The sequence below is a fragment of the Schistocerca serialis genome, chromosome 4 (assembly GCF_023864345.2).
Source record: "Schistocerca serialis cubense isolate TAMUIC-IGC-003099 chromosome 4, iqSchSeri2.2, whole genome shotgun sequence".
Taxonomy (NCBI): Eukaryota; Metazoa; Arthropoda; class Insecta; order Orthoptera; family Acrididae; genus Schistocerca; species Schistocerca serialis.
In genome coordinates, this window is record NC_064641.1 from 544,436,314 (window position 1) to 544,448,887 (window position 12,574).

Below are 12,574 nucleotides of genomic sequence, written 5' to 3' on the forward strand. Positions count from 1 at the left end.
ATATTTTGATTCTTGTAGAGGCTTTGTATTGTAAAATCAGTGCCCTTTATGTGTACATCAAAGACGCAAAAAAAGTTAAGACAGGGCTGAGGACAAGCCAAGAATAAGAGGAAATTATGGTTAAATTTAAAAGTTCCTTTTAGGTCTTGGAACAGAGAATCTTCCTGTTCCTAACCGAAGCATGAAGGGCAAAATAAAACAATACACTGCACTTATACGAACTACTTTATTTTTTAATGTCAACACATAATGTCTGACAATATAACTTCAAGCATGAGATGTGATTTTACTTTACTTATTTAAAATAATATTCTGCAACAATGAACACATTAAAATATATTTGGAGAAATGAATAATGCAATTACATAAGGAAATACGCACATGAAAAACAACTGTAGTCAAGTATTTAACAATGGGGTGACAAAGCGCTGTGAACCAATACAGATCAGCAATGCCAAGTGCAGCAGAAGATACCATAGATGAATCAAGATCTTATGAAGTATTAGATTACATCGATAAGAATCAAAATGGTATAAAGAAAACACAAATAAAAAAGGGTATCTACAAATATTAACTGACAAATTTTTTCTGATGTCACACCACAAAAGAAATCTTATCTCTGTAGTGTATTTTGTTCATTAACACTGATTTGGCTGCAGAGTGTAAAACCTGGCACACACATCTGATCATCATTTATTTCTGTCACAAGGACATCGTGTCTACAGGCAGTCACAAGTTAATGTAACTTACCTCATAAGCTACCAACAATCACTATACTGCACTGGAATGATCATCATATACTTATCAATATCAATTAAGCATGTCTATTTTCCTTCACTGCCAAAGCAATAACTGATTGAAGAACGCAATATCAGAAAGGGACCTACATCCTATTACATATATTTCGGAAGAATTAGAGTAAACTAGGGTAACAATATGAATTTTGACAGTCTACTACTCAGCACATAGGGGAAGTGTAGAGAAGTGTGCAAGCACAGTTAGAAGTACACTGCTGGGCATTTTTTAGCTATCAGTACTAGAGTGTCTGTTGTGTGGTGTCTGTTGCATGTCAGGCTAATATGTTCAACAGTCAATTAACTGTCATGGCTGTGAAGTCTTTTGTGGCTGTCATCACATCATCATCATCATCATCATCATCATCATCATGAATCAAAGTAATTCCATCTTTGACACTTCATAAAATAGCAAAAACCCTTTCCAAAACATTAAACTCTTCATAACAGCAAAGAGGTGTCTTATTTGTTATTAGTTCTATGGCTTGCATCACTGGAATTAATTGCAATGGGAGTTCAGAGGCTTTTAGATAAAAAGTCTACCTCATTTGCACTATACCATCTGCTATTTACATTTTTAATAATATAAATATAGATTTACTGCTGTATTTATTCTTATTTTAAACATGACTATGCATTTCATTGGTCATGTCGTCATTATCAGGTGAATCACTAAGTAATTTTTATCTAATTCATACACAACTAGCAATTTGGACAAAAAAGTTAATCTAATTCAGTCAACTACTTCACAAATTACTCAGACTAAAATGCTATCAGTAAACAGTGTCAACATTTGTGTACGTGTAGCACAAGTCTATTTGTAATTCTTAGAGAATTAATATTTGTAATTATCTTAAGATATGATTAATAACATAAACCTACCAAAATCTGTAGAACTATGTTAGTAATTTTCATCATAGTTGCATTATGCTTTAAAATTAAAATAATTACTCTCAAAAGATATACTATTATGTATGTACACATAGCATTAATGTACCTCAGTACCTTTGAAGACTCACAAATATTTAGAATGTTTTGCGACACATCTTTGCATTCCAATGGTAGAGGACAAATGAAAGGCTGTCAGTCAATGGCCTGTACTTCCTAATTAAGATTCAGGTAGAATCATGCATACACTTTTATTGGTGACTCAAGGGATCAATCTGAGAGGTGGGGCAAGTGCATACCACCCCAGAGGAGGGGTCTGTCACAGGCCCTTGTCTAAATGCTCATTTCACAGCTAATTTGCTGAGCCTAGTGACTTTGTGGAACTTGTTGTAATCCTTAACAAGTTTCTTCCATCTGCTGCAGTCTTCAGTGAGCTCCTACCATCAGACACAGTTAATATTACATATGTTCCCATCATCCCTGATGCAACAGTTACAGCACAATGCAGATCTTCCAGGCAGTCTCTTGACACATACTACCTCACATAGAAGTGTGTGACAGGGGAGTTGGGAGTGATCCATATGAGGCAAGTGTCCTAGACACCACAGTAACCTTCTTTGAGAGTGGTGGTGATACTCAGTAGCTCCACAGTGTTCAGGGCCATCTCATTTGTCACATGGTCCCTCCTTGTTATGCCTAGAATATTTCTTAATCTCTGCAGATCAAAGGTGTTGAGCTTACATTCTTGTTTAAACATGATGACCAGGTCTCAGCACCATAGAAAAGGGTGCTCAGAACAGATACTTGTCAGACGAGTATTTTTGTAGTTACCTTGTTTGTTGTCCCATACTCTTGTGTGGAGCTTCCCAAAAGTATTCACTGCTTTACCTGTACTCATGTTTATATTTTGTTGTCCAGAGAGAGATCTTCTGACACTAGTGGGTTAAGGTAGCAGAATTTATTGACTACATTCATAAAGGAGCCATTAATTCTTATCACAGGCTTATCCAAATGTACTTGTGCCAAGGACACAGTCTTCTTTTCATTCATGGATAGAGAGAAAAAGCTTGCATACAGCAGCAAATTTGTCCATTAAGCCATTGTAGATTGTCTTGAGTATGTGTTACGGATGCTGCATGGTCAACAAATACAATGTTTCTCACAAGTAAGTCCTCACAATATGCCTTGGATCTGAGTAGTGAGATGTAAACTTCAGCCCTGGTAAGTAGATAGATGCCCAGGTTTGTTTTCCTGAAGCAACTTTGAGAAGTAATGAGAGGAATATCCCACACAAAACAGTGACTAGTACACAGCCTTGATGAAATCCCCTTTGCACAACACAAGTATACGATGTGTTTCCTCCAAATATCACAGTGCCCTCTGTATCAATGTGGAAAGATATCACCTTCAGGACTTTTAGACGCTACCCTACCTTCACTAGTAAAGTATACAGTCTCTCCATACCATATGTCTCAAATGCCTTATTTAGATGGATGAAAGCAATGAACAATGATGTCTTCTGTTTATTTTTCCTGAATTTGCTGAGTGTGAAAATCAGATGAATAATAGATCGCATAAGTCAAAACCCACCTTAAGACTCAGGATACACATTCTCAGCAAACTTCCCCAGTCTGTCCAGCATCACACACGCAAACACTTTTCTGATAATACTCAGTAACGAAATTTGGCAGTAGCAATTGCAATCACCACATATGTATTTACCTGCAGTAATAGAAGATTGTAGAGCACTGGGAGAGGTGGTGCCAATTTGGCTCATTTGTGAGGATAATGTCTTTAGCAGGAAATTTCTCCCATTTAACTCAACAGCTCTCTGAAGCTATTCCTTAGTAATCACAGTGTCCAGTGTAGAGAGATAGCAACTGGGAAAATTCCTCTATTGTTGACCAGCAGTGAGTAGAGGCTGCAGTAATGTTCCAATCACTGTTGCAATTGTTGATTCCAATCTGTGATGACTGTTGTATCAGTCTCCTCAAGTGGGGCAGTTTCCTTAGGGGTTGGGCCCAATAACCTTTTTAATACCTAAATACACTCCACTGACGTTCCTAGTACTGGCACACTCCCTTAAACATATGTAAAGTTTATCCCAGTACACGTCAGCGTAGTTACAGATGATGCTCTGATGGCTTTGCTTAGATTCCAATGGCAAGCATGTGTGTGTGTGTGTGTGTGTGTGTGTGTGTGTGTGTGTGTGTGTGTGGGGGTGGGTGGGCGCATGCAGGATTGTCACTGAATTTCAGCACTTAGTACTGAAAACACATTTATTACCAACATCAATGTACGGTCAGACCAAAACTGATCTCCTGGATGGATAGTGCAGCTATTTATACAAACACTGAATATACCAGGATGTTGCTATTTATACAAACATTGCATTTTCCAGACTACACAAACATTACAAACATAAGATATTTCAATCACCTTCCAGAAATTATAGATTCTAAATAACAAATAATTACAGGTGGTCTGGTTTAAATTGGCGACACACAGTACGCCAGCTAAACCCCTTTGCAACAAAGTTTGTGGCAATAGTTAGTGGATATCCTCCACATTAAACCACTGTGCTCACAATTATCTCCTTCACTTACCTTTAAACACACATTACAACTGTTGTGTTTCATTTACACTTTAGGTCTTCTTATTCATTTTCCCTGAATTTGTTTTTGGCTGGGTTTTCGATGTTCTTAAATGTTTCAAACTTTAGATAATAACTGTAGTCCACTGAATATGCTTAGTTTCATTCCTAGTCTTCGTAAGTTTATTTCCATGAAAATTTCTGAATATGCTATTGAAACTCAAGAGCTTTATCCTAACTTCCTCAATATCTTAATTTTGTCCATAGTGTTCCACTGATACTTCCTGTCCAGTCTTTATACGATTATCATGCATTTTTCAATACTCTTTCCTTGTTTACTATAAAATAACTGCTGGTCACTATAGTTTTGGAACCTCTAAGTCAAAGATTAACTGAACATTGCTAATTAACATGAGGGATACTTGGGGGGGGGGGGGGGGGGGAATAAGAGTAGTTTAAATAAAAATATTTCTTTTGCTCACTCACACTGGACCAACACAATGCCACAAGCACACATCAGAAATAAAGAAAAGAGGTTTACTAAATGTGTAACAAGTTTCTTCTAAAGCCTACCTTTGTCCACTCTCATGGCTTATGAGATTAAGTTTTATACACATATCACTTGCTGTTTACACCATAAGGTGAAATGACAAAGATTTCTCTACTTTCCCCATTCACAGAGTCGCAATGTAAAGAAATAATACTTGATATGTTCCTGCAATCAGCAGGGAACACAATGCATGTTTCTTCAAGAACCAATAGTAATATGTAGCAAATGGAAAAGATTAATTCAAAAGTATATATAGCTAAAGACTAAAAGCCAGAACTTTGTTACTAGCTCACTTCACTTATCCCAACAGTAAGATACATTGCAATGTAAATAATATTTATTTACTAGTCTCCTCTCTCAAAACTTAAAGTTAAAATTTTAATAGCCAATATAAAAGAAACAAAATATATTTTTGCCACTTCTTACACATTACATTCTTAATAACTGTAAAATAAATATGAAAGATACTTTAATATTCCATGTTGCGTTTAGCATTATACCCCTCTCAAGAAGAATATCTAGTGAATACTTCACAAGCAGTTAATTATCATCAGTACTGCAAGCAATTATTTATAATATTTTATACTAACTTCATTTTAGTCATCTAATTAGGTTAATTTACCTTATTTTTTTTTGAAATTAAGCTACTGCAATGCCAATCAAGTGGTAGAAAATTGTTTAACAGTTTTGAAATAACAGCAATTCCAGTGTAAAAACAATAAACATACATGAGGAAAAGGAACCAACTGCCTACAGCTGTTTGGTGGGTGGCACATACATAAAAGTAACTGTGTGTGTGTGTGTGTGTGTGTGTGTGTGTGTGTGTGTGTGTGTGTGTGTGTGTGTGTGTGTGTGTGTGAGGGAGAGAGAGAGAGAGAGAGAGAGAGAGAGAGAGAGAGAGAGAGAACTGGGATAGTGGAAGGGAGATGATTGGTGAGGCAAGCAGTTAGTGGCGCGGGAACTTTGTTTTTGGAGTAGCTTGACATGATATTATCTGTGATTCTTTGTTTTCTCCTGGCATGTTAATTAACTGAATAGTCCCACTGCGTGCTGTCATTTCAGTGTCCAACGAGGGCAATAATTCACCGATCAGACATCAGGAGGGAGAGAGGGGAATGGGGAAAGGAAAGGATGGAAAGAGTAAAAGACAGAGGAAGAACTTGTTCAAAAGTTGAAGAGTGCCATTACCTGACAGAGACAGGAAGAAAGTGCATAGAGATGGAGGTAGGCACATAGACAGGGAGTTAGGAATAAGCTCATAGGCAGGGAAGTAGAAAGGGAGGGAGCCTGGTGGTAGGAACTGAGAGAGAGAGAGAGAGAGAGAGAGAGAGAGAGAGAGAGAGAGAGAAAGTTAGTTCCTAGGAGGGTGGCAGTTTCGGAAGGGAGGTTGGAGGTAGAAGAGGGAGAGTTAATTCAATCATCTGAGGCCGCCCCGGGGAGTGAGGTACCCCCAATTAATTTATTTTGTCAAAAATTGATTGTTTTTGTTGTTATACTTCCTCAATGCTGTTCACTTAAAAAATTGTTTTTAAATGTAATCTCAAATTTACTGTCCTTAAATTAATACATGACCTATAAAAGTTGTGCTATTGAACAAAACATAATGTTAGGATTATAAATTGCAATATTCCCCTGTAGGAACTGTTCTTGCATTGTGAAACCGGAAAAAGAAAACATTACGAGTCACATTGACAGTTGTAAGGACAGTCTATGAAGGAATTGCTACTGTGACAGAATAGAAAGCAAAGAAATATATTTCTCAAACAACAAAACAATGAATAAGTCTGAAAGTCATTCATCTAGTAAAAACAATTTGTATTGAAGGGACTTCAAAATAAAAAGGAAGAGCACAACCTACATTTTCTTTCTTTGTATGCTGGAAACAATTACAGGAGGGCACAATACCATGGGAAGAATACCGCTAGGGTCATCATTTAGCATATATGTACGGAGACAGTTGTCTAATAAGAGGAAACTAAGAATTGCATGAGCTGTCACTATAATACAAGACTACACGCTTTGTAGAAATTTGAACACGCCAATCATGGGAAAACTATAAACAGGAAGACATTTGTTCAAGTCCAAAAACCAATATTCACCCGCCACTTTTTGAGTACATATTTGTACACACTGTAATGTAACCTTTATCTACAGTAATCTTTAATCTCCAGAAATGCCTTCCACTGATTTTCTCTGTACTATATTGAATCTATCAGCAGTCTTTTTCTTTCTTTAGGAAGCTATCAGCATCATGTTACTCAATTCTCCTGACACAAATCTGTCTCATTCACTATGCCATGAGCTATGATCGGCGAAGTCAAAAATTATGCTGTAACTGAGTTATTATAAGGCTCAGGTTTGGCTTTGTTAACAATAAGGGATACATTTTGTTTTTGAAATGGTTTTATAATTATTGTTTACATAACAGGTGATCTGTTTCTTTCCTGTTTATTTCATATTTTCTGTTTCCTATCTGAAACTTTGTATTCCGTTCTATTTCAGAAACCACAAAATTATTCCAGCTATTGTTTAACTTACTTTTTCCCTACAACTGACAATGTTTATTATACACTTTTAGCAACTTTTGTATGGGCTGTAAATCGTGGCAGAATGTGACCTATGTAAGGGGAATAAATGAACAACATATCCACACAACATGCCATATTTACATATGCAATGGCAATAATGTTACATGACTGTTGAAAATTAAGCATATCATATAGGTGCTGTGCTACCAATAAAGCTACTGATGGCTGACATGGATTTTTTTTTTTTTTTTTAACAAACCCTACAAAGAATTGAAGGAAGTTACACGTTAATAGTTACACACCTTGAACCTCATAACATCTTCCATTTTTGCTGTTTTTCCATCACTAACACAACTTTGAAAGAAGCTAGGGGCAACAGAAACGCCAAGTGCTTCTGACGTCATGCCAGTGCGAGCACGCTCTGCATTAGTTGCAATGACACGAAATGTTCCAAAAAGAAGAACAAGCAATCGTTGTGTATGTTCAGGAAGTGATGTAATAAGCCTGTAACAATCAAAGTAGTTCAAGTTTTTAGTACTTTTTACCATCTCTACTACCTGAGCACATATAGTTCTTATAGACATGTGTGAACATTTACATACAAACAAAGTTTTCAATAACAGAACTTTTTAACACAGCACAAGCAATGGATGGCAGAAGAACTATATTACTGATAGCAAAGCTAGTGGTCACATGAGGGCATGCTAAAAAGTAATGTCTCAAAATTTTTTATTAGAAAACTCTTAAAGCTTTTTAAATAAATCAAACATTATTAACATCTTTATTCTTCACGTCTACATACTTACAGCCAGCCACTAGACAGGTCCAAATTGTAGCATGTGACAAGGCAGTGTATAACATAATTACGTTGGTACACGAGGAACAGTGTGCTGTAATTGAGTTTTGAATTCAAAGAGTCTGTCCATATATGGATCACCCTCTTCTTCAGCATGACAATGCCAGACCTCATACAAGTGCTGCGACACCTGTAACAATCTGACACCTTGGGTTCACTGTTATCGATCATCCTCCATACAGTCCGATCTGATTTTACCTGTTTCCAAAACTTAAAGAACATCTTTGAAGACTTTAGTTTGATAGCGATGAAGCAGCACAAGTAGAAGAGAAGCTGTGACTCTGTCAACAAAATCAAACATTGTACAGTGACAGTATCAACCAATTGGTCTCTCATTAGCAGAAATGTGTTTTGACACTAGAGTGATAACGTTGAAAAATAAAGTATCTTGACATGTAGAATAAAGATGTAGAACGTTAATAATGTTTGTTTTATTTAAAAAAGCCTTATGAGTTCTCACATAAAAAAATTTGGTAGCATTACTTCACTTTCTAGCACACACTCAGTTTTATTAATGACCCGTATAAATCCTTCTGTCTGATAATTTAATTTGAAGTTGTTCTCTTGAGATAAATTGATAAACTGGACCTCTATAATCAGCAATCAAGCACAAAATTGTATATGTATTTCAAACCTGAAGTAGGCACAAGATATTTCGATAAGCAAACATTCACATCAGGTCTATCTGAACCAAAGCTAAAACACATTACATAAGACTATTATTTAAAATATACATTTTTATTCCTTTTTAAACGTATAATAAAGATTTCATTGATGTTTTCACGCTTTTTTATTTCCAAATAACTGATTTTCAACACGAAGTTTCAGTAACCTTTTAAGACAGAGGCATATTTTACATGTTACATAAATTGTTCATCACTTGTCATCTGCAAGTCCTGTGCAGATCTCCTTAGTGTGCTTGTTACACACGTTTATAACAAATCACAAATACTATGGGACGCTTGCTGTTATTTGTAGTTGCATTTAGGTGACACCATTTTTTCTAGATAGAGATAGCTGGTCCTGTTCTTCATATCCTTGCATAGTGGCACCAATTCCTCTCCCTACTAGATAAAGCCAATGAGCTCTTGGGCTGACAAGATGCAGGTCCCATCTTTGGGAGTGACTGATGGACGTCCTGCGACTGACAATCCCGGTGCAGGAGTGAGAGGGGGCTGTCAGTGCGGGTTGCATCTCCAGATGCAGTGGCGGCTACAGCAAGCTTGGCGGTAAACAGCTCACCGAATCTTCTGTTGACAAACAACCTCCTAAGGTAAGGCAGGGGCCATACATGACCTACAAAGAACATCCGTGAATATGGTGGCCAAATACGCAGGATGCCACCCCTGCATATACTACAGTCGTGCCCCCTCAAGGGGGGTAGAACATCAAATAGGCCAACTTGGAGCAGGAGAGGCACCACAGGACATTTTAATTTCAACTGTCTATACTTTTACAAATAAATTCATAAAACTTACTCAGCATGACCAAGAAGGATTCAGGATTCCCACTCACAGCAGTGGAAGCTCAAACACATAACAAAATAAAATTTTTTTACATGTGAAATTTCATCATTTTTTCACTTACTATTGGCTGCATTTGTTGTTATAGGTACACTTTTCTTCATAAGTAAGAGAGATTCTTCAATGAATTTTGCACAACTTACAAACCATATTTACAGGTGTATGAAACTCTAGAATTTATTTCATTTAAGAAAAAATGAATGAGCTGTTACATTTTAAACTTCATGTTTAGAAAAATTCAAATTTTTTAGTTAATTATCTCAATTTTTACCATAGTTTTTAATAGACTTGGAAAATTCTAGAGTTTTATACACCCGTAAGTATGGTTTGTACGCTGTGCAAAATTCATCAAAGAATCTCTCTTAGTTCTTCCATTATTTAGTTCTTATTTATGTAAGTAAGCAGTAATGCCAAGAGCTCAGCTCATAAAATTTCAGAGAATTTCCAGAAGTCACTGCACTGGTCTGTGAAGATCTCACTGGTTAGCCACCTGTAACTGGATACTGTATTTACTTTCACACACAGGATCTTTGGAGCCTGTTGTAGTGCAAGTACAGTAAAGTGACTCACGGATGCCCCAACCAGCAACATAGATTTTCACAAAATAAAAACAGGTCATAAAGCCTGCAGACTTGTCAGGAAACATCAAGAAATTAATGTCTGAAAATCCTAGGGCAATATTCAATACACACACTCAAATCAGTAACTTCTGGAAGGTAAAAATGCTTTTCCTGTTATATTTTCATGAAATGTTACACTTCTTGAAATTGAGATAACATTAATCTGAAACTATGTACTGAAAAATTGACTGTAAATGAAGCAGGCTGTAACGGTGGCCACCATCAGTACAAATTGTTGCTAAACAATAAACATATCCCTACTTATTAAGTCTCCAAACTAGAATAAGTCATAATTGTTGTATAAGATTATGAAAAGATTTTCCCTCCAAGAAGAAGCACTATGGTCACAGAATGTCTAGCACGCCCTCACAGTTAGAAAAAACTTTTCGTAATACATTTCCTAAAGTACATTAAACAAAAGAAACAGTCTTTCACTTCATATTTTGTATGTGTGAACCTCAAATAAGTTCTCTCAATACCAGGATTAACACTAACACATCACATTACACTACACACCAAGCAGCCACGAGAGAGACTGGAACAAAACAACAGGACAATCCGGGGGAAGTTATCCAGACAAAAGAAGCACACTGGGTCCACATAGGGGAATGTCAACTGGCCGCTGCAAGCAGCAACAGGAAGGTCAGGTGTAAGTAGAGATGGTGGCAGAGTATCCAAGGAACCCCAACCCAAGGCCTGGAAGAACACGTAATGGGATCAATGGTGCCAGTGAAAATGGCCAGCCAACACCAGGACAGCTGCAAAGGTGGTAATGGAGGCAATGGCATCAAGAGGGCTGGCCATTACAAGGCTGGCAATGAGTATGGAAGAGGTGAGAGGTGATGCGAAGGCTGCAGCGAGGGCTGGGAATGATTTTGTGAGGGTTAGCTGCAGCAGGGCTGGCAGTGACTGGAGGGCCATGCCGCAGCAGGGCCAACAGTGACTGGAGGGCCATGCCGTGGCTGGACCGGCAGTGACTGGAGGGCCATGCTGCAGCTGGACCGGCAGTGACTGGAGGGCCATGCTGCAGCTGGACTGGCAGTGACTGGAGGGACAGCCGCGGCTGGGCGGGCAGTGACTGGAGGGAGATGCGCGGTAGGGCCGACAGTGACTGGATGGCCGGGTGCGGCAGGGCCGACAGGAGAAAAGGTGTTGGCATCAACAGGGCTGGTGGGGACAGGAGACCAGCTACCACTCGGCTACCGAAATGAGAATAAGCATCCAATGCTGTGTGTGCAAGGGTTAGGCTGATACCAGAGGGACTTCTGTCACAGAACTCTGTAATCTAAACTGAGTGCCTCACAATGTGACAACATTGCAAACAAACTTGGTGGAATGTGGCCTAGCTTGACACACACTAAACTCCTGGATGCACCATCTGAACGCTGGTCCTGGAACTCAGTGGGAAGGATTGTAGAACCTGCGTGAGCAGAGCATTACTCTGCAGCAGATCCGGATTTGCCTGGCTCAAGAATGGAAGGGTATGATGCACTAATGGCTCTGGTGATTGAACAGAATGGTAAGCAGAAAACATTCAGTCTTGCATGACAATATCTTGCAATGAACTGGAACTTGAACATACACAGAAATCTGAGAAATACACCAAGGAACCACTGAAAATCATGCAGACCATCAATGTCAAGGAAGAGAATACACATTGGAACAACACATGAATGGAGTTCCTGAACTATGCTGAAAAGAGAACATTGCCAAGAACTTGCAACTACTAAGAAAACTGGAACACTAATTCAGATGCCCGTTTACCAAAATAAAGCCAACCACACAAGTGAACACAGATTCAGAATCCAGAAGATCTAGGTACAGCCTGTCACAACACAATAGCATGAATATGCTGCTCTATCAAGATGAATGAACACACAAGAGAAAATGTATTTGTTTGATAAACATATGAACACTAAGAATAATGAAGTCCAGCTCCAGCAAAAATGAATGAAGACACACAGTAGCATTAGGCTCGGCATCAAAGAGGACAGTGGCTCAGTGATGAGTGAGGCCAGGAGCTGGTGCTGCAGCCAGCAAACCTTGAGCAGTCGCTGGAGTGGGTAAATCATGAGCAGCCTCTGTTCTGAGAATCCACACCATCAATGAGTCATACGTGTGAGAATCAGACTTGTTGCCACTGTGATATATGGAGGATGAGGGAAGAGCACTGTAACACTAAACCATTATCCTTGTCACTGCTGCTATATCCTCAATCAAGT

General features: G+C 38.2%; 1 protein-coding gene across 7 annotated transcripts in view; it reads right to left on the reverse strand.

Moving 5' to 3' along the window:
* Positions 1 to 12,574, reverse strand: part of LOC126475270 (rho GTPase-activating protein 20) — a 183,667-nt gene that overhangs the window by 143,864 nt on the left and 27,229 nt on the right. For 6 of the 7 annotated variants that reach the window (XR_007586686.1, XM_050102988.1, XM_050102990.1 and 3 more), the window contains exon 5: positions 7,656 to 7,857. Coding sequence is in view for 6 of the 7 variants with exons in the window: in XM_050102988.1 (XP_049958945.1) it covers positions 7,656 to 7,857 (202 nt within the window). In the remaining variant the exon portion in view is untranslated. Of the gene's footprint in view, positions 1 to 7,655; positions 7,858 to 8,159; positions 8,491 to 12,574 lie in introns of all 7 variants that reach the window. The other variant, XM_050102991.1, reaches the window with a different exon arrangement.